Source organism: Leucopleurus acutus (genome assembly GCF_964270905.1).
Source record: "Leucopleurus acutus genome assembly, chromosome: 1".
NCBI lineage: Eukaryota > Metazoa > Chordata > Mammalia > Artiodactyla > Delphinidae > Leucopleurus > Leucopleurus acutus.
Window position 1 is genome coordinate 24,999,960 of NC_139142.1, and position 23,872 is coordinate 25,023,831.

The 23,872-nt window shown below is 38.0% G+C and overlaps 1 protein-coding gene across 1 annotated transcript in view; it reads left to right on the forward strand.

Moving 5' to 3' along the window:
• Positions 1-23,872, forward strand: part of SPTLC2 (serine palmitoyltransferase long chain base subunit 2) — a 110,808-nt gene that overhangs the window by 72,472 nt on the left and 14,464 nt on the right. Inside the window, exons 10-11 of the mRNA XM_082832584.1 lie at positions 20,669-20,804; positions 23,456-23,585. Coding sequence (XP_082688710.1) covers positions 20,669-20,804; positions 23,456-23,585 — 266 coding nt within the window. The remainder of the gene's footprint in view (positions 1-20,668; positions 20,805-23,455; positions 23,586-23,872) is intronic.

The following is a 23,872-nucleotide window of genomic DNA, read 5'->3' on the forward strand; positions in this document are numbered from 1 at the left end:
AGTGTTCTCTCCTTCCTTCTTATCCCCCAAGTCCTCAGTTGAAGGTTTTGCCTCCTGGTCAGACATGGTGACAGTGGCTTCCCCCAGGGTCTCCCCCCAGCAGTGGCCTCGGGTAGGCAGAACCTTGCTCTAGGATTTACAAATCCGTCTCTTCCCCACAACACAACACTGTGGCTGTAGGGACTTCTGCTATGCCTCCTACTTGTTCAGTTTTTAATTATTTAGGAAGCCTGTCTGCTCTTGTGGGGATTTATAGAGAGCATGGCTACAAGATTTTTTATTCTAAGAGATTTGCTGCTATATGTGATTTTGAGTAATGTCTCCCATTCAGTTTTTCCTGAACAACACCCCGTCAGTGACAGGGTGCTCTGTTCCCGGGTCCTAGAGAGCTGTTTGTTTTTGCAGTTGATAAAGGATAAAAGAAGTACTTGGTCATTTTTATATTTGATGTGGGGAGTGGTTCTTATCTCTTCTTTATAACCAAAACCATTTAAGTGAAGTACAGTAATTACATGGGTTAGTATTCTTTCCAATTCTATGCTTATACTTCAAATGATAGTACCGGGGATTGTGGCCATTTGCAGAGAGAAGTAGAAAAGAGAGTAGAAGATAAGTGGCTCTAACAGCAGTTAGAAATTGTTCTTAACTTCTAAGTAAAAGTATGGCCATATTCAAGAAAATTTTCTGTTAAGTATCATCTAAGTCCCATTGGACCTGGAATAACTTGGTCAAATGAATAGATTGCTGTCTCTTGGAGAGGGTTCCACGCTTTCTAAGGCATCAGTGCTAAAATCATCATCATAAAGCATTTGCTGGGCTTTCCTTGTGCAGTATTTTTACAGGGAGGTAGAAGGAAAGAGGGAGAGAAAGATGTTATAAGGAATCAGCTCATGCAGTTATAGAGACTGACAAGATTCAAGATCTACAGCAGGCAAACTGGAGACCCAAATGATCTAGTCCAGATACCATCAGTCTCAAGATCCAGGAGGAGCTGACGCTTCAGTTCAAGTATGAAGGCAGGAGGAAAAAAAAAAAATGTCCCACCTTAACAGGCAGGAGGAATTCCTTCTTACTTGGGGGGGCCTTTTTGTACTATTTCAGCTTTCAGCTGATTGGATGTGGCTCACCCACATAGGGCAGTCAGCCAATTTAAATATTACTCTCATTCAAAACACCCCCAGACACATACAGGGTAATGTTTGACTAAATATCTGGGGCCCATGAAGCCTAGTCAGGGTGTTACATAAAATCAGCCATCACGGGGACTTCCCTGGTGGTGCAGTGGTTAAGACTCTGCACTCCCAATGCAGGGGGCCTGGGTTCAATCCCTGGTCAGGGAACTAGATCCCACATGCATGCCGCAGCTAAGAGTTCACATGCCACAACTAAGGAGCTGGCAAGCCGTAACTAAGGAGCCCGTGAGCCACAACTAAGGAGCCCGCTGGCTGCAACTAAGGAGCCTGCCTGCTGCAACTAAGACCTGGTGCAACCAAATAAATAAATAAATAAAAATAAATAAATATTTTTTTTAAAAAAAAAGCCATCACAGTATCCTCAGTTGATTAGTCCACTTTTTTTGGATACTGAAATTTGCCTCTAATGTTTTTCAGCTTCAGGAGAAGTAAATGAGTGAATAAACTCTGTCTAAGCCTATCAACTTTTTTCCCTCCATATTGGGCTTGACAGTGAAGACCTAACTTTGGGTTCTAAAGTCTGGTTCCCTTGGAATGTTGACAGTTTTACAATATTAAGTTCAGTTAACTTTATATTTTAGTTTCTATTCATTAATTCATTTTTAGTTGGTTCCATACATTATGTTTATACCCTTGGCAATTTGCTAGAAAGTAGATCATCAGTAACAGCCAAGAAGAACAAATGAATTAATTTGGGAACTTTGTTATATGATTCTAACTAATGAAAGTAAGAGACCAACAAGTAAAACTGATGGATATAGAGTTTATGTTTATCTGTACAAATATGAAGATGTGTTTTTATGTTCTGATTTAAGTTCTGATTTTGGAATTCTTTTTCTGTATAGTTTTATTTTGTTTGAGTCCTCTTGCTGTATGAAAATATGCATTTCGGGGTCAGCCTGTTAAGGATCCAAGTACAGAATTTTAATACTCCTTTTTTTTTTTTGGCCTCACCGTGCGGCTTGCAGGATCTTAGTTCCCCAACCAGGGATTGAACCCGGGCCCACGACAGTGAAAGTGCTGAGTCCTAACCCTTTAATACTACGTTTAAATGAATTTACCTATTCATTCATTCTTGTTTTGTTTATAGAAGCAATACATGCTCATTTTCAAAACCCCAAATATATGTCACAGAAAATAAACAGGAATAACCAGTGTCAGTTATTTGGCATATAGTCTACAGATTTCTTTTGCATGCATATATATACACATATATACAAATAATATACATATATACAAATAATAATTTTATTCGTGTTACTTTTAGCAGTGGCACATAAATAACACCACAGGATTAGAAGAGTTTTGACTAGTAGTCATTTATGGGAGGGAAGAAAATGACGATATTAATTGCCTATTTAGCAGTTTTGGAGGACAGTTTCATTCTAGGGTTGTTAGAATTTACTCCATAATTTTGGCAAGAACAAAAAGCTGATGAGTTCTGCTAGGATACTTCCCCTCCCACACAGTGTTTAATGGTGCCTACGAATAACAAAAGATAAGGAAGTCACATTGTGAGAGGTCTGCCAGCTTGTGAATCCAACATAAATGGGGACTCTGACAAAGCATAAAAGAACGGACAATATTTAAAACAAAAAGTCATAAAAATTATAATCATCTTCATCAGTTCATTTAGTCCCATGGAATTAATTCATGGTTTTGATCTTTTGTTAACAGTTTTATGAAGTCATCCATTTCTAAGTTAGAATTCTATAAATTCTTACCCTGGCATGGTTAGAGATCTGATGACAGTAGAGTTGACAAGGAAATTGGGTTATTTCTGTGACATACAATATTTTAAGATAACTAGAATTATGACTGATAACATTATTTCAGGACATACCAGATTTCTAGGAATTTCACATAGTTTCTGAAATATTTATAACACATATCTATACAGACATACAATAAAGAAGGTTTAGTATTACTTATTTGGAAATGCTTCCCATGTAATTTAATATATGAAATAAGCCTAGTTAGCTTAACATATCCCTTTTTATAAGGAGAGAACCAATCTTTGAGATATTTCAGGGGCCTTGAAATAATATTTCAGAGTTAGTTCTAAGTCAAAAAAGACTTTATTTAAAATTTTATTTTTGAAATTTGTCAAAAATATCAAAAGTTTTAAAAATACTTCGTCAAATAGGATCATAGGTCATTGTGGAACAACGCTCAGTTATCCATTTAATCAAAGTGACAAAGATTTCACAGGCAATTTTTTTTTTTTTTTTTTTTTTTTTTTTTTTGCTGTATGCTGGCCTCTCACTGTTGTGGCCTCTCACTGTTGTGGCCTCTCCTGCTGCGGAGCACAGGCTCCGGACGCGCAGGCTTAGCGGCCATGGCTCACGGGCCCAGCCGCTCCACGGCATGCGGGATCTTCCCGGACTGGGGCACGAACTCGTGTCCCCTGCGTCGGCAGGCGGACTCTCAACCACTGCACCACCAGGGAAGCCCTCTCAGGCAATTATTCAAGGTTATATATTTAGTACTGTGCAAAACTTAGCTCTTTTAATATTGAGAGGACTAGGTTTACTTAAATAATCAAAGATCTGATAAAGACAACATAGAACATAAGTGATTATTTTGACAAAACATAAGATCTGTCTTTTATAATCTTACTATCAAGAGCAGACGAATAGGGGAAAAAACGCTCATCCTTTTAACCTAAGGAGGAACCAAATTTTAATTTTGCACCAGCTTACTCTTCGTTGCGGTGTGCAGGCTTCTCATTACAGTGGCTTCTCTTGTTACGGAGCATGGGCTCTAGGCACACGCGCTCAGTAGTTGTGGCTCGTGGGCTGTAGAGTGCAGTCTCAGTAGTTGTGGCACACGGGTTTAGTTGCTCCGCGGCATGTGGGATCTTCCCGGAGCAGGGCTCGAACCCGTGTCCCCTGCATCGGCAGGCGGACTCTCAACCACTGCGCCACCAGGGAAACCCGGCATGTGGGATCTTAGTTCCCCGACCAGGGATCAAACCCGCATCCCCTGCATTAGAAAGCGGATTCTTAACCACTGGACCACCAGGGAAATCCCTGGAAGCAGTAGTCTTGATATACTTAATTTTAAGCCTTTAGACTCCAAAAATACTTGTTTCCCAAAATTGTTTTGTTTCTCTAAAGTTTTTAGCCTTTTCCATTTGTTTCCCCTCAAACCTGCTTTTTTTGTGTTCCCTATTTCAGGTAATGACATCTTTTATTCATGAAGTTGTCCGAAGAAGAGATCATTATTATATTTTCTCTCCTTTTTTATTCCATATATTTAATCACCAGAGCCTGTGGATTATGCCTCCTTAATGTCTTGAACCTCTCTACTTCACTGTAATCCCCACTGTTATTTATTTGACTTAGACTCCTGTCTACTTTCACCTGGATTTAATAACCAGTTAGAGGGATCAGTCAAGCGAAAAATGGTTTAGAAGGATTCAGATACATGAACAATGCTGAAAATTAGGAATAGGAGCTATCCATGCAGAGTACCAGTAAAATTTTATGACTGATACCTTTCTTGAGTACTCTAGTTCACATTGGTTTCTCCCACCTTTCAAGATTCATTCTTTCATTAAATGTTTATTTAGCATTTTCTGTGTGCTTTAAGCATTGGTAACAGTTTAGTCTACCTTCAAAATATATCCTCCCTCCACTTTTTATACCTATTGCTGTCACCCTAGTCCAAACCACAGTCATCTCTCCAGTGCTCTCTCTGCTTCTGTCTTTGACTCTCTTCTAAATGTATCACTCAGGGTGATCCTGCTGAAGCATAGGAGGTCATGCCAGTCTTGTTTAAGAACTCTCTCAGAGGGCTTCTCCTGCTTCTTAAAGTCAGAGTCTTAACATGAAGACCTATGAGGCCCTTCTGATTTGGCCCTCTGGACTTCCCTGGTGGCGCAGTGGTTAAGAATCCGCCTACCAATGCAGGGGACACGGGTTCGAGCCCTGGTCCAGAAAGATCACACAGGCCGCGGAGCCACAGTTGTGGCCTGTGTGCCACAACTACTGAGCCTGTGCTCTGGAGCCCGTGAGCCACAAGTACTGAGCCCACATGCCACAGCTACTGAAGCCCATGTGCCTAGAGCACATACTCTGCAATAAGAGAAGCCACCAGAATGAGAAGCCAGCGCACCACAAGGACGAGTAGCCCCCGCTCACCACAACTAGAGGAAGACCGTGCAGCTACGAAGACCCAGCGCAGCCAAAAATAAATAAGTAAAATAAATAAATTTATGATTTGGCCCTTTGTTGACCTCTCCGGTCCCACTCTTCCCTGCTTGGCTCGCTCAGCTCCAACCAGACTGGCTTACTTGGTCCTTGGAAATGCAGGTGTGCTTTGCTTTGGGGTCTTGACGCTTTATGGAGGCAGCGCTTGAGCAGAATGAGTGCTTGAGTGAGGTTCATCTTTTTTGTTGTCTGTCCCCCATACTGGAATGTAAGCTCGCAGCAGGCAGGGGTTTTTGTGTCTTTTATTGGATACAGTCTACCCAGGGCCTAGAGCAGGATCTGGCACATAATAGATGGGTGCTCAGGATAGATTTGTCTAGTGTGTGCTTACCCAGCACGTAATATATTCTCCCCTTTCTGTGTAGTCTTCCTGGTGAGATTTTTGCCTTTGGTGTAATGGCTATCATACCACTTTTGTATCTGCTGTATCTCTAGCAAATGTATACTGAAATAAATGAAATCTTTATTATTTAATTATTTTTATGTATCAGATTTCTGTTTTTTAAAAAATAGTTTTATATCTTAAAGTTAGACTGCACTGAGACTTAAAAAATGTTAGTAGCCCCTAAATTCAGCTTCTTTAATGTTTAAGTTTCTCTAAGAAATCCTGAAGCATATACACAACTGCTGTACATGCAGGGTTTTTATAAAACTCTTACTTGATAGACTTACCAATATAAATTGGTCATCTTTCTCAAATATGAACACTTTTGTTTTAATTGACAATATTGAATGTGATGAAAGAGTTCATCATTTATATGGACTAAGTAATAAGATGTGGAACAAATTTACATGTTCTGTTGAGTTTTATAGATGTGCATATTTATTTTTATAAAAATAGGTAGCCGTTATAATAGGGATTCAAAATTCAATTGGTTTCCACTGGGCTCCCCAAAATTTCAGAGATTACAGAATAATTCTTATTAATGTTGGTGTCAAATCTAAGTGTTCACTTGCCAACCCACTTCCCCTTTCTTGGAAGAAGTAAAAGTTATTTTTTGAACTCTGATTTCCTGACTAATTGGAGTCAGGAATCCCAGCAGTTCCCCCTATTAAAGGATATGCAAATGTCCCATAGCTCTCCTAAAAGGCAGTCTTACAGTAGGCAGTCTGAACCAGATGTGTTAGTAATACTTGGTGCCACCTTTTATCAGCCTCTCTCTCTCTCGACAAAGTATGTATAAGAAAAACTGATACTAAAACATCCTAGGAAAAAATAACTTTATGGGAATGAAAGTAGATGCACAGATGAAAAATAAATATTTTTTGGCCAGTATTGTCTGATTTGTACGTTCATTCATATGATTTTTTAAAAATTTTACTTATGTATTTATTTTTGGCTGCATTGAGTCTTCGTTGCTGCACGTGGGCTTTCTCTAGTTGCGGTGAGCGGGGGCTACTCTTTGTTGTGGTGCGCGGGCTTCTCACTGTGGTGGCTTCTCTTGTGGAGCACTGGCTCTAGGCACCTGGGCTTCAGTAGTTGTGGCACACAGGCTCAGTAATTGTGGCTCACAGACTCTATAGAGTGAAGGCTCAGTAGTTGTGGTGCACAGGCTTAGGTGCTCCATGGCATGTGGGATCTCCCCGGACCAGGGATCAAACCCGTGTCTCCTGTATTGGCAGGCAGATTCTTAACCACTGCGCCACCAGGGAAGTCCCCATAGGATTTTTTTTAAAAGGAAAGAAAGGAAGGGCCAATCCCTTTATGCTTTCATTTCCTGCCTCAGGGCAAGGGCTTTAACTCCAAAGTGCTGTTTTCATAACACTTCCCCTGTCTTACAAATTCCTGGAACACCCAGCACTAAAAAGTTCGGTTTTTTTTTAGATTTGTCTTAAACAACAAAGGCTAAGAGGAAAATGCTTGAGCCCACCCCTGTAATGTCTAGATGGTTCTGTTTTGGTTTTGTTTTTTAAGTAAAACGGTGATTATTAAATAGTAGTTAGATATACTTAAGATTATAAAATGAGAGATCAGACATTTAACCTCATTCCAGTTTTCTTTCCAGTTTATTTCCCAAATAATTAAAATTTATTTTTATTTTTTTTGAAGTATTGACATGGATACAGTGAAGTGCAGAAATCTTAAACATACAGTTTAGTGAATAATGCACACTTGTCTAATCACCACCCAGATCATGTTGTAGAACGTTTTCAGTATCCCAGGTTATCTTGTACCTCTTCCCAATTCATTCCTCCTTGCCAAAGATAACCATTATTTTGACTTCTATCACTATATATTAGTTTTGCCTGTTCTTGAACTTCATGTAAATGGAATCTTACCTACAATACAGTACACACAATCACTCTTGAATTTAGTGTATTTTATTCATCATATGTCTTTGAGATTCATTCACATATTTTGGTGAAACAATAATTCATTTTCATTGCTGTCCAGTATCCCATTGTTTGCATATATCACAGTTTTTTCATTCTGCTGATGGAAATTGGGTTATTTTCTGATTTGGGCTGTTATTAAGAGTGACATTCTTACCCGTGCCATTTGGTACATAACTCTGTTGGGTATATGTACTTAGGAATGAAATTGCTGGGTCATAGAGTAGGCATATCTTTAGGTTCAGCATATATTGCCATTTTTAACAAAGTACCAGTTTACAGTCTCTCACTGGCAATGTATTGTTCCATATTTTTTGCCAACACTTGTAACCTTTCAACTACTTTAAAAACACATTCCATTCCCATTAGGGGAAATTAGAAATGGAAGTAGAAAAAAAGAGAAACATTATTTATTCTTACTCCAAATTAGGAACATATCATTTTATATTTAATGTGTTTATTCATTTCCTCCTTTTGCCCTATCTTCCCAGCTCAATTCAGTATTTTGAGAATATTTACGTAATTCCACCCAAGGAAAAAAATATACAAAAATGAACAGGACGAAGACCTAAATAAATGGCAGGATATCTGTGCTCATGGGTTGGAAGACTTACTATGGTTAAGGTAGTGATACTCCTCAAGTATGTAGATTCAACAACATACCTATCAAAATCCCAGCTGCCTGTTTTTAGAAATAGGCAAGCTAATCCTAAAAATCATATGGAAAAACAAGAGACCCAGAATAGCCAAATCGTCTCGGAAAAAAAAAAAATTGAAGGACTCACATGTCCCAAAGCTGTAGTGACAAGACATTGTCATCCTGGCATAGGTGTAGATATATAAACCGTGAAATAGAACTGAGAATCCAGAGGTAAACTTTTCTATTTATGGTTAGTTGGTATTCAGGACAATTCATTGGGGAAAGAATAATCTTTTAAAAAAATGATTCTCAGACAACTGGATATCCACATGCAAAGGAATGATGTTGGATCCGTACCTCACACCATATACAAAAATAACTCAAAATGGATCACAGGCCTAAATGTAAGAGCTAAATTTATAAAACTCTTATTTTTTTTTTTTTTTTTTGGCCATGCTACGTGGCATGTGGGATCTTAGTTCCCCGACCAGGGATCAAACCCGTGCCCCCTGAACTGGAAGCGCAGCGTCTTAACCACTGGACTGCCAGTAAGTCCCTAAATTTATAAAACTCTTAGAAGAAAACATAGATGTAAAATTTTCATGATTGTGGATTAGGCAGTGGTTTCTTAGTTATGACACCCAAGAGAACAAGCAACCAAAGAAAAAAATAGATAAATTGGACTGAATCAAAATTAAAAGCTTTTGTTCTTTAAGGGACACTCTAGCAAGATAGTGAAAAGACAGCCCTCAGAGTGGGAGGAAATTTTGCAAACCATATATCTAAAAAGGGTCTAGTGTCCAGAATATATAAAGAACTTTTACAACTCAAATTAAACAACTCAATTTAAAAATGGACGGGACTTCCCTGGTGGCACAGTGGTTAAGAATCCGCCTGCCAATGCAGAGAACATGGGTTCGAGCCCTGGGCCAGGAAGATCCCACATGCCACAGAGCAGCTAAGCCCGTGTGCACAACTACTGAGCCTGTGCTCTAGAGCCCGTGAGCCACATCTGCTGAAGCCAGCACTCCTAGAGCCCGTGCACCGCAACAAGAGAAGCCACTGCAATGAGAAGCCCGCACACCACAACGAAGAGTAGCCCCCACTCACTGCAACTAGAGAAAGCCCACATGCAGCAACGAAGACCCAACACGGCCAAAAATAAATAAATAGATAAATAAGAGCAATCATTAAAAAAAATAAAAATAAAATAAAAATGGGCAAAGAGGGCTTCCCTGGTGGCGCAGTGGTTGAGAGTCCACCTGCTGATGCAGGGGACACGGGTTCGTGCCCCGGTCCGGGAAGATCCCACATGCCACGGAGAGGCTGGGCCCATGAGCCATGGCCGCTGAGCCTGCACGTCCAGAGCCTGTGCTCCGCAACGGGAGAGGCCACAGCGGTGAGAGGCCTGCATACCGCAAAAAAAAAAAAAAAAAAATCGGCAAAGAATTCGAATAGACACTTCTCCAAAGAAGATACACAAATGGCCAAAAAGCACAGAAGAGAAGATGGTCAACCTATTAGTCATTAAGAAAATGCAAATGACAACCACAAAATCCCACTTTACACCCACTAGGATGGCTAAAATAAAAAAGATAAACAATAACATTGTTGGTGAGGATCTAATAAAATGGAATACTCCCATATTACTGACAGGAATGTAAAATAACCCAGCCATTTTGGAAAACAGTTTCCAGTTCCTCAAAAAGTTAAATATATAGTCACCATATGACCCAGAAATTCTATTGTTAGGTATATACCCAACAGAATTGAAAACGTATGTCCACATGACAACTTGCACAGGAATGTTTATAGCAGCATTATCCGTGATAGCCAAAAATCAAAAACAACCCAAATGTGCATCAGCTCATGAATAAATAAACAAAATGTGGTATATTTGTACAAGAATATTATTCGGCCATAAAAAGGAATGAAGTACTCATACATGCTACAACATGAATGAAACTTGAAAACGTTATGTTAGGTGAAAGAGGCCAGTACAAAAGGTCACATATTATATGATTCCATTTATATGAAATGTCCAGAATAGATAAAAACTACTGAATTGTACATTTTAGAAGGATGAATTTTAAAGGATGTGAATTATATCTCAATTAATAATAATAATTGAGGTGAAAAACTCCAAAGAGTAGAGGAACTGGTGAGTAAATTTTATTATATATAAGCTATATATGTAGTTTATAAATACAAGTAATTATATATATCTTATATATAAATATATAAATTATACATGCAATTATATATTATATGTAAGCTATAATAATTTGTAACAGTCCAGTTAATGAAATAGAAGTAAAATTCCAGAAAGGAATCCAAACATATATAAAGAAAGGGCCTACTGAATAAAGGCCCTACTTAACCATAAGTATATGGTACTTTTAATATACTGTTAATCAGTTAGCTTGTATTTTTATATTAGGTTTTCCTATGTGTGGTTTTGTACTCTAAATATATCAAATTGCCCCACGTTTATATCTTCCTCTAGAGTAAATGTGGTAATTGAATCTAAGGGACGTAAAAACATGCCCCAAATCATATAGCTAATGCATCTCCAACTCAGGTTTAAGGATACAAAAGAAAAGAAATCCATGGTTCCTATAAAGAAATAACAGGACCAATAGGAGTTCTCAACCAACCAGCAACAGTGCTGCCTTCCTAAGGCACATTTGGAAAAGTCTAGGGGCATTTTTGATTGTCACAGACTGGGCTATGGAGAGATGTTATTGGCATTTATTGTTGAGAGGCCAGTGATTCTAAATGTTCTACAGGGCACTGGACAGCCTTAACAACAAAGAATTGTTATGCCCCAAATGCCAATAGCAGTCTTATTGAGAAACACTGGCAATGGTTGACCAAAATTTTGTAGGATGCCCCCTTTTGGAAGATGGGGGAATGACAGAAATCTTACAGTGGAAATTGGGAAGAATGCAGGATGAAAGGAAGTCTCTGGGCACCACATCTTTTCCTGAGAGCAGAGCCAGATAATTAATTTTTATTTTATATTGGAGTATAGTTGATTTACAATGTTGTGTTAGTTTCAGGTGTACAGCAGAGTGGTTCAGTTATACATAGTGTTTCAAGTGTACAAGCTTTTAAGTTTATTTAGGTCCCATTTGTTTATTTTTGTTTTTATTTCCATTAGCCTAAGCGGTGGATCTAAAAAGATATTGCTGTGATTTATGTCAAAGAATGTTCTGCCTATGTTTTACTCTAAGAGTTTTATAGTATCTGGTTTTACATTTATTTTAGGTGTTTAATCCATTTTAGTTTATTTTTGTGTATGGTATTAGAGAATGTTCTAATTTCATTCTTTTACATGTAGCTGTCCAGTTTTCCTAGCACCACTTATTGAAGAGCTTATCTTTTCTCCTTTGTTGTAGATTAATTGACCATAGGTGCATGGGTTTATTTCTGGGCTTTCTATCCTGTTTCATTGTTCTGTAAGTCTGTCTTTGTGCCAGTACCATACTGTTTTGATTGCTGTAGCTTTATAGTATAGTCTGAAGTCAGAGAGCCTGATTCCTCCAGATCCATTTTTCCTTTCTCAAGATTGCTTTGGCTATTCAGGGTCTTTTGTGTCTCCATACAAATTTTAAGATTTTTTTTGTTCTAGATCTGCAAAGAGTGCCCTTGGTAATTTGATAGTGATTTCATTGAATCTGTAGATTGCCTTGGGTAGTATAGTCATTTTGACAATATTGATTTTTCCAATCCAAGAACATGGTGTATCTTTCCATCTGTCTGTGTCATCTTCAGTTTCTTTCATCAGTGTCATACAGTTTTTAGAGTACAGGTCTTCTGCCTCCTTAGGTAGGGTTATTCCTAGGCGTTTTATTCCTAATATTTCCTTTTAGTCAGTTCTACTTAATATAGAAGCCAAAGTGGATCAGTGAGTAGTGGTTAAGACAACAGTCTGAAACCAGAAGAATCAGAGAGTTCAAATCCTGGTTCTTCCACTTGGAATTACATAACCTCTTCGGGTGTTAGGTTAGTTTCCTCAGCTGCAAAATAATTCTTAGAGTTGCCTCTGTTTCCAAAAGTGAGAGATGAGAATGTCTACTAATAGTCTGTTCTTCTTCTCAGAAGTTACGGATGTGGTGTATGAAAGATGCTGTGGTTTTAAGTGTTGAGCAAGAAAGGAATTTGAATTCTTCTTCTTAGCCCAGGTTTACTTGTCTCTTTTGAAAGTGTCATTGTGATTGCATCTGAGATTTTCTGCCATGCCAACTATTTACAGTTCTTGGAGCTGCTATAATAGCAGTAATTAAGGCACACCTAACTCCTCCTTTGCATAAGCCCAGAGTACTTCCAGCTGAGAAGGAGATGGAGCTGTTGTCCTAATATTGGATTTAGATATAGTACCACTAGTGCAAGAGAATGCCAAGTTCGTTTAAATTAATATAAATCAACACGTTCGTCCATTCACTTATGGAAGACTATAAAGTAGTATCTTATCAGGAAGTAAGGCTGGTTAGTAGTTGACTTGGTAATATTTAGAGATATAATAACTGAAGCTAAATATAATTTTCCCCTGATTAGAAATTGCTTTACTGGCAAAAGGAAAATGAAGAAGCATTTATTGAGCCTGGCACTGTGCTTACTATGTTACATGGTTTCTTTGCTTTAAAGGGAGTCAGTACTAGAAGCTTCCATAATTACTTTGGAAATAGCCTTTGAAAACATAGTTTGCATGTGATTTGAGTTACCTGATACTATAAAGACTTGTATAAGAAGTCTTCAAGATACAAGCTCCAGTTTTAGATATCAATGGAGACATGTGTTTAACATAGGCAGAGTAAACACTGAGGATGTCTGAGTTTATTCTATTTTTTAAAGAAGATGCTTTTCAAGAGAAAAACCACAGGAGTGAAACATGTTCCTTTTCACTCTGCAGTATAGTTCAACCAAAGTAAAATATTAGAAAAAGTAACCTTCCAGATAGTAAAAATAAGTCTTTGGACAGATGAGTAAACTGAAAGATTGATAGTTAAGTTCAATTCTTAGACATAAAGTATTAAAGAGATATTATGTGAAATATCCATAATGTAATGTCTTTGATAGTATAAATTAGAAGAAGGTGATGGGTAGTATTTTTCCATATTTTATCCTGCCTTATGTCCCATAACTCCTAATTAATGCTGAAAGCTAACTGAAACCATTCTTGGGGCTATGTATTCTGTTTTGGGAACCCTAAACTGAGAAAACCCGTATGTGCTTTGATATTATGACGTTTAAGAAGAAGTGGGGAGGGGGGAAGAAGCTCTTCAGTTTCAAATTCTTCTAGCCCATTATGATTAATTGGAAAGTATAAGTCTGAGGAATAGCAGTAACTTTATTTTATTTTTCCCAGGAAGGCAGATTATATCAGCATATCCAGGAAATCTAAGAAGATTAGGAGCTGTGTAATGGAGTATAATGTGAGTTAGGGGATCAACTCTGACTGAACATCAGTCATATTTGTGTCCTTTATTTTGAAAGATTTTGGTTAACACCGGAAATGTTTTTTTTGAAGTTGCAGACTCAAACTCATTTTGCTGATTATAAGTTATATAAAAGCTCATCAGCTAAATTGAAAGTTATATTGCTGTGTAAACAGGTGAGTACTTGCTATATTTTTTGAAGCCTGAGTTCTGAGTAGTTAGCACTAATGCCATTTAAGACAAAATATCTGCTACCTTTTGTATTTCTTGTTTTGTGCATAGATCTTATCTTTTTTTTTTTTTTTAACTGGCCCTGAGACTTCAGAAAATTTTTATCTCATAGAACACCATCTGTTCTGATTAATAACTGTCTGGGAGGGCTTACAGAATTTTATTTGAGTAATAACAGAGTAGTTCCTTCAAACCCTAAGATTATAAGCCTGAGAACCCAGAGAAATCTGGATTAAGACTTGGTAAAAATATTTCTTTTGAAAATGTCTGGAATGCAGTTAGTACAACTGCAAATCTGTTTAGCAGTGGTTAATAAATATAACTCTCTTTGTAATTCTGTTTGGTAAAAGTGATTTAAAGTTATCAATATATAATGGTTGTCAATACGTAGATAATTGTGCTGTTCCTTCTACCTCCATCTTCCTCCACCCTTTTTAGGCTTTCTATTTCCTTAAAAGAAATAATGATGCCATCATTATTTCTTAAAACTAATGATGCCATCACAACCTATTGATCCATCATATCCATTACTTCCCTCCTTAGCATAAAATTTATTACAAGAAGTTGAGGACTAAAAAATGACCAGTTAAAGTTATCTGCTACATTTTCTGGGACATTAACTACACATATGTGTTTACTTTTCTCTCTTTCATGCCAGGCTGTAGGTTTTAATTGAAGAGATTCTAAAAATGGCTTCATTCTAACAAATTGTATTAAGGAATTCCAGAAGGACAGCCAACACAGTAAGGTTCATTTGTGAACTTCAAGAGAATCAGTACAGAGGTTTTCTCTACATTGCTTTTATGCTTTTTATCACCCTTAAAAGTAAAGATTTATGTTTGAAAAGTAGAGAAGAATGCCGATCTCTTATATTACCATCTGTGTTCTCTCTGAGGCAAGGATAAAGACCTTTTAAGAGTTAGTATCTTTTTTTTTAATATATTTATTTATTTTTGGCTGCACTGGGTCTTTGTTGCTGTGCGCGGGCTTTCTCTAGTTGCGGCGAGTGGGGGCTACTCTTCGTTGTGGCGTGCGGGCTTCTCATTGTGGTGGCTTCTCTTGTTGTGGAGCACGGGCTCTAGGCGCTCAGGCTTCAGTAGTTGTGGCATGTGGGCTCAGTAGTTGTGGCTCGCGGGCTCTAGAGCGCAGGCTCAGTAGTTGTGATGCACGGGCTTCGTTGCTCCGCAGCATGTGGGATCTTCCCGGACCAGGGCTCGAACCTGTGTCCCCTGCACCTGCAGGCAGATTCTTAACCACTGCGCCACCAGGAAAGCCCAGTATCCTTTTTTTTAACAAGGCTAACCTTTCTTTGTTTTTAAGTTTGTGTTAGGCCAAATACTTGCTGCAGCTCTGCAGTAAGAAAACTCTTTAGAACTGAGCTAGCAGATTGGACTTAAGTACCATGCTTCTTGTATTAATATTAACTGGTATTTTATATGATATTTAATTCAAAATGGGTAACAGTGTTGTCTTTAAAATTCAGTGTCACTTCAGGAATAAGGGACAATCACTTTCCCAATACGTATAACTGCAAAAGCTTACTGATTTGTAAGTAACTTAACTTGGCTGCTTTTCCTATTATTATCTTTGAAATTATTAGGTTGAATCAGAAGAAATCGCCTTTTTAAGGTCAAAAATAGTCAAATATTGGCAGTTTCATGGTTCAGCCTAGTAGTTTTGTTGGAGAAACAGACCACTTAATTTCTGGGATTCACTATGACCACTATTTCTAATTGAGTTTGCTTCTTTCTCCAGCACTGGTCTTGATTCTCCCCCTCAGTCTTTATTCCCTACTCACCAGTGATGATTGCAGTTTGCTATTCCAGATGAGTTTATTGGAAGAACTACTTTCCACTTGTCTCATACTTGCCTTGTGTCTTAGGCTCCTTCACCCATTCATCCCTATCCTATTCATTGCTAGTAAGTGCCGTTTAAAAAGTAAAATACAGATATTGTTACCCAATAAAGGGTTAAACACTTTAAAGTTTGAAAAGTACATAATTTCTTGCTGCGGTTTAGAAGAAAAAGCGCTAAACGGGAGTCAGAACCTTGATCTTCCTCCTACTGAATGCAAAGCCTTAGAGAAAGTAGTTTAACATTTATGGGCCTGTTTCTTTGTGTATAAAGTATAAATACAGTTTACCTGTGAACAACAGAGGTTTAAACTGCCCGGGTCCACTTACATGTAGATATTTTTCAACAGTAAATGCTGCAGTACTGCGTGGTCCCTGGTTGGTTGAATCTGCAGACCTCAGCTATGGAGGGCCGACTATAAATTATATGGATTAAGGGTCAACTGTAGTACATTCTTTTACCATATCCACCTAAAGCAGTTAGAAGCAAATGAAACTGAGCTGTTAGTTGCTAATTATAGTAATTCTTCCCTTATTTGGGCATGACTAAGATGCTTAAATAAATATTTAGGAGAGAATTTTTTTTAATTGAAGTATAGTTGATTTACAATATTGTGTTAGTTTCAGGAGTATAGCACAGTGATTCATTATTTTTGCAGATTATATTCCATTATAGGTTATTATAAGATAATGGGTATAATTCCCTGTGCTATACAGTAAATTCTTTTGCTTATCTATTTTATGTATAGTAGTTTATATCTGTTAATCCCATACTTTTAATTTGTCCCTCCCCCCTTCCCTCTCTCCTTTGGTAACCATAAGTTTGTTTTCTAAGTCTGTAAGTCTATTTCTGTTTTGTAGATAAGTTCATTTGTATCATTTTTTTAGATTCCACATATAAGTGATATCATATGATACTTGTCTTTCTCTGTCTGAACTTAGTATGATAATCTCTAGGTCCATCCATGGTGCTGCAAATGGCATTAGTTCTTTTTTTTAATGGCTGAGTAATATTCCACTGTGTGTGTGTGTATACACAAACACACACACTTGCACACACACATCTTTGTCCATTCATCTGTCGATGGACGTTTAGGTTGCTTCCATGTCTTGGCTGTTGTAAATAGTGCTGTGAATACTGGGGTGCATGTATCTTTTAGAATTAGAGTTTTTGTCTTTTCCAGATATATGCCCATATAAGTGATACCATATAGTATATGTCTTTCTTTGTCTGACTTATTTAACTAAGCATAATATTCTCTAAGTCCGTCCCTGTTGCTGCAAATGGCATTATTTCATTCTTATGGCTGAGTAATATTCCATTGTATATATTCCATATCTTCTTAATCCAGTCATCTGTTGATGGACACTTGGGTTGCTTTCATATCTTGGCTACTGTAAATAGTGCTGCTGTGAACATTGGGGTGCATATATCTTTTAGAATTAGTGTTTTCTTTTTTTCCAGATATATACCCAGAGGTGGAATTGCTGGATTATATGGTAGTTCTATTTTTATCAATAGTTTTTTAAGGAACCTCCATACTGTTTTCCATAGTGTCTGCACCAATTTACATTCCCACCAGCAGTGTACAAGGGTCCCTTTTATCCACATCCTCTATTTAGGAGAGAATTCTTTTTTTTTTTAAATTTTTTGGCTGTACCACATGGCATGTGGGATCTTAGTTCTCTGACCAGGGATCAAACCTGTGTCCCCTGCATTGACAGCACAGAGTCTTAACCACTGGACTGACAGGGAAGTCCCTCAGAGAGAATTCTTTTAAATCTGAACTTTATAACTGCCAAAATGAAAGTTGGTAATCTCAAGTCTAATGTCCATTAACACATAAATGGGTAAACAAATTGTGGTATATCTTTGGTAAGGAATACTATTCAGCAATAATAAGGATATATAAGTTGGGAATTTTAAATGCCTATTCTCAGTATCTTCCAGTTTTGCCTATGAATGTTATTTTAGATGTGTTTTCTTTTGGGACTCTTCTTGTCAAGGAACAGGTGACAATGAATGGTGAGACTGAGATTTCCACTTGCTTTTGTTACAGAGAACTTGCTTAGAATGATATAGCCATAGGTGGAAAAGGTAAGGTCTAAATCTCTTAGCATTTCTTCTTCTCCTTGATAATTTTTCTTGATAATCTTGGAATAAGAAAAAAATATTTTAACAAAAGGTAGTTTGTGATAAGAAAAAGGTAGCAAGTTGTAAAATAATAAGTGGTACAGGAAAAATTAATGTACACTAAATTAGCAGATGTGTCACACAGTTTCTAAAAACCTTTAATATCATTTATATACAATAAAATTCACCGATTTTAAGTGTGTAATTCCATGAGTTTTGACAAATGTATACAGTCATGTACCATAACTGAAGTATAAAATGTTTTTGTCACCCCTGAAAAGTCCCCTTCATACCGCTCTGCTGTCAGTCCTCTCTCCATTCCCTGGCAACCACTAATCTGTTTTCTATCATTGTAATTATGTCTTTTTAAGAATTTCCTATAAATGAATTCATAAGAGTATAGTCTTTTGTGTCTGACTTATTTCATTTAACATAATCCTTTTGAGATTCATCATTTTTGCATGTATCAGTTGTTCCCTTTTTATGTATTTTCTTTCTGTCTTCATCATGTTTCCTCTACTTTTCTGAATGTATGGAGTATATTTATAATAGCATTTTTGTATCCTTGTCTGCTAATATTCTGGCATTTCTGGTCTGTTTCTATTGATAGACTTTTCTCCTAGTTGGTGGGTCATATTTTCCTGTTTCTTTGAATGCCTAGAATTTTTTATTATACATCACACATTGTGAATTTTACATTACTAGGGGCTGCATTTTGTATTCATTTAGGTAATAATGTTGGACTTTGTTCTTGGAATCAATTGGATCCTTTTAAGACTTGCTTTTAAGGGGTGTTAGGGTGGGCCAGAGCAAGTTTTAGTCTAGGGCTAATTTAACTCCACTACTAGTGTGATTCTGAGGTCTTTCCATTTTGGTTGGTGAAAATAGAAGCTATTCCCAACTGTATGAGTGCTGGGAGTTGTTCAGTCTGCTGCTTTCTGTTGGAGCTTTCCCCAGCCCCTCATAGTTTCTTCTCATACGTGTTCAGATCAGCCCTTTGCCAAGTGCTCTTCTGTAGACCCCCAAAGGTCTCTTGTGCACCTTCCTCCTCCCCTGTTGTGTGCCCAGTAAATTCTAGCCACCTTAGCCTCCCCAACTCCAAAATCTGATGTCTTCGACTGACAAGACTAGGTCCCCACTCCTGGAGCAGCCCGGGACCTGTCTCCAGGTGGTATGAGGACAATCCAGAGACTCACTTCTGTTTTCCCTTCTCTGCAGCAGCACAGTCCCCCACTGCCTGGGGCCCAGTGTCTGAAAACCATTTTGTAATGTACTCTGTCCAGCTTTCTGTTGTTTACAAACAGGAAAGAAAATCCGGTTCCTAGTACTTTATCATGGCTGGAAGTGGAAGTCTCTTATTCTAAATGTAGAGTAAGCATGTGTTGGTATTTCTAGGGGAAAATTAGAGTACGTGGCTCATCAGTTGTCAACATAAACTTAACATACCTTAATGTCTGTTTTAATATGTGTAAGATGTATGTCATAACTTAAGTGATGTTCTTCAGTGTTCACACTAAACTAATCTAAGCTTGTATGTGCTTCTCCGGTCAACTTGAAATTATTTACATACAGAGTATTAATTTGGGGTTATTTGTAGCAAACTTATCTAGAGTAGTTTCCCATCAATGACGGATATGTTAGTGTTTTGATTCTAAGGACATTTGTTAGTCATCTGTATTTGCAATTGATTAACTTACCTTTGAGCTGTATGGTTGTATTTTTTAAAATATGAATTTGCTTGCTTTCTAATATATGTGAAAATGACTGCAACCTCTTCTTATTTGTGAGTACTTGTGATTTAGAAAACCATTAAACAGTTCTTAGCCCTTTGCAAGCTGATCTTTTGAATTTATGTCTTGCTCTCTGTAACAGAATGATTGTTTTTGGACATCTGTTCATAGATTGACCTACCATAAAGTCAAAACCAGGGCAAATATTTAGTCAATCAGCAGTTAGAGAAATGTGTGTCTTAATCCATTTGTGTTTTAGGGAAGATGAACAAAGTAGGGTTAAAAATATGATTTTTACATTATTATATGTGTATGCTATTGCTGTCTGGTAGAAGTTTTAGGGAAATGGTAACATAAACTCTTAAGAGGAAAATATGGGGCTCTGAATGGTTCTGTCTCTGGTCTTATGTGTAAAATTATTTGCAGCACGGTTTTTGGAATGAATATTGAAGTTGAGAGGCCTAGCTTCTAGTCAACTGTGCCACTCATTATTGTGTAACTGTAGGCCACTCACAACCTTTGTGAGTCTCCTAATATATAAAATGAGAATGATAATAATTATCCAACCTACTGTAAAGGGGTGGTAGAGTGTTAAATGAGGTTGTATCAATGAAAATGTTTGAAGATGCTAATGTGCCATGGAAATACTGGTCATTAAACTTTATTCTGTACATTACTATAAAATCTGCTATCAACACCTACTATGACAGAATACAAACGCAAGATATATTTGTTTCTCCTTATATTCCATACAGTTTACTGTGCAAAAATATTTTATATGGGAAAGGAAGAAACAAAACATAGAATTGATTGATAGAATAGAGATGGAGGAGATTGCTGTCTTTTTCCACTTCTTCTTTCTTAGTATTATTTTGTTTCCCTCCCCATGATTTTCCAGGCAAAGAGTGTATACAGCAGTTAGCTGAAAACGTCAGATATTTCAGGAGACGTCTGAAAAATATGGGCTTCATCATCTATGGAAATGAAGATTCTCCAGTGGTGCCTCTGATGCTCTACATGCCAGCCAAAATTGGGTACCTTTTTGCAGATTACAGATTGCCCCCTTATTAGACTTAAGGTTTACCATGATGTGAGACCAGGCTTATATATTTTGTTAGGTAAAATTGTCTTGGCCTCATTATGTTAACCTTTGTTTGCTAGATCTGCCGTAGATTAAACAAGTGGATTCCAATTTGTAAAATATGTTAACTTGTTAGTCTTTCCTTAAACAAACATTTGAGTTTAATGCACTCTTTGGGGGATTGAGATAGATCAGTGAACAAAACACAGAAAAACCCATGTCCTTGTGGAGTTCATGCTCTACTGGGGCAAGAGTCAGACAAACGTAATAAATAAAGAAATTATGTAATATGCGAGAAGGTGTTAAGGGCTATAGGAAAAAAAAGAGCAGGATATGGGGTTTGAGAGTGCACTGTGGGTGGGCAGATTACAGTATTAAATGGGGTGGTCACCCTCGACAGCCTCAGGGGTAAGGGAAGGTGACATCTGAGCTTGAACTAGCTGAGCAAGTTAGCCACTTGGAGGAAGAAGCTTCTGTGCAAAGGCCACAATGCAGGAACATACTTAGCTGATGGAAGACTAGCGGGAGGTGAGTGGAGCTGAGGTACAGTGCCCAAGGGGGAACAGTGAGCCATGAGGTCAGATGTGCACTTTACACCAGCCTCTCTGGCTTGTGCAAGGCGTGTATAATGGAAATCTTTGCCCTGGAATAGCTTTCAATGTATTTGAGAAGTACAGATGTATAACGAAACCAAAATATATATGAAAAGCAGATATGCAGTAGACGAATCTAATTATTTGCAAAATAATTATGTGCAAAATTGCACCAGAGATATAAAATAAAGGAGTCAGACTTCCCTGGTGGCGCAGTGGTTAAGAATCCGCCTGCCAATGCAGGGGACACGGGTTTGATCCCTGGTCCAGGAATATCCCACATGCCGCGGAGCAACTAAGCCCGTGCGCCACAACTACTGAGCCTGCGCTCTAGAGCCCGCGAGCCACAACTGCTGAGCCCGCGTGCCACAACTACTGAAGCCCACGCACCTAGAGCCCACACACTGCAACGAAGAGTAGCCCCCGCTTGCCGCAACTAGAGAAAGCCTGTGCGCAGCAAAAAAGACCCAACACAGCCAAAAATAAATAAATTTATTTTAAAAATAAAATAAAGGAGTCATCTGCTTAGTATAGGTTCAGTAAAAAAGGCACATCTTTTCAGATTTGTGAGTTTTGACTGGATTGTAAATATAAAATTGAGTAAGGATCATTTCTCAGGTTTAATGGAACTCATTAAAGGAGCAAATATTTCTATTCATCTTTGAATCCCCAGCGCCCACCACAGCCCCTTGCACTCAATAAGTGTTGATTAAAGTGAATATAGGAGGGAAAATTAAATCAGGGAACCTGGAAGTATGGTGATTCCAAAGTTAGTGAATGGGGGATATTGGGAAAGGGTGCTCATTGAGGGAAAAAGAGGAGTTTAGTTTCCAGTAGGAAGTCATATGGGCAATTGGCATTATGGCCTTCACAGGAGATGGAGGAAATGAGGGAATCCTACACCAAAGCAGAGGTGTAGGATTTCCCTCATTCTTCTTTAAATGGAATTATCATCATAAATAAACTCAAAAAGTTACCTGTTCTGGAGGATTGACTTAGTCTAGAATGCTTTCTTTAGAGAGGACTGTGTCTAATTTATTCTATACAGGTGAAACTGACTGTGTACATTATAATTAAGATTTAGAGAGAGTAAGGCAGAATTGGAATAAAGCACTAGACAGTTCGGGAGCATGTGCTAAAGATGCAGGACTTGGCCTGACACAAAGGAAACACATTGAAGAGGATGTACTGTTACTAGGAGTGGGGAAAGCTGGTGCTATTACTAAAGAGAGTGGAATTTTTTATTCTCAAACAAATGCTTTAAACAGCTAAGGGAAAAGTCAGAAAGGAATAAGGTAGGTCAACAAGAGAAAAGGACAAAGAATAACATAATTTAGTAAATAACAAAATTTACATGAAAGTTAGAATTGTATTAATTAGGCAAGATACAGATGTAGAGTAAGGCCACATGCCACGAGTTTGACTTGGGATGGGGGGTTAAACAAGAACTGTGTGGTCTGGGTGGTCATCTGAAGTCTGGGGATGAGCTGGCCTCACAAACACCAAAGGAAACCCTGAATTACAAAGGCAGCTCAACACTTAAGTCGATCCAAAAAATGCCTGGTCTGGGAGGCTAGTGCTTGGCCTTTCTGCCAGCAGAAAGATGTCCAGATCCTTTGCATCCTTAATCTTAAGAATTTTTTAAACTGCCAAGCCTGCAAGGACCAGGTTTTAAACTCAAGTTCATTTTGAAACCTCTGAACCACTGTTACATGTCAGTGACACCTTAAGGCTACAGTTGCAAATTACTTTAGGCAAGCCCTATTAAAAGTTGGTCTGTGCCAACAATATTCTTTCACCTTTCTGAAGGAAACTATTTGGGAGAAGACCACTTTAGGATTGAATAAAAGAAGTCTTTGTAAACTGTCAATTTTAACTTTCATAGAAGTTAGAAGAAATTCCTCATAGAACTGTCTAGTGCCTGTATCACCCAAGAGTTTACATCATTCAGGCCTTTGTACTGTGTGATTTATTATTCTTCCTGGTTTCTTTTCTTGTTTTCCCTCTGCAGCGCCTTTGGACGGGAGATGCTAAAGCGGAATATCGGTGTAGTTGTGGTAGGATTTCCTGCTACCCCAATCATTGAGTCCAGAGCCAGGTTTTGCCTGTCAGCAGCTCATACCAAAGAAATGCTTGATACTGTAAGTAGACATTTTCACTTTGATATAAAATACCTTATACTGAGAAGGCCTGTATATCAGATGAAATTAATCATCTGTTGGTCCTGATGCTCTCTGAGCACCTGAGATATTTACTGGTGAAGTAGAGGAGGGAGTGCACAATGCTGCTTAATACATTGCTATTTACAAAAAATTGCAAAACTGTTAGCCTCACCCACCAGACACTGCATGATCAGGGCTCTAGGGAATTTTCTGGCTTCATCTTGTTCCACTCTCCCTCATTATGATCTCTACAGCTCTACATTCTC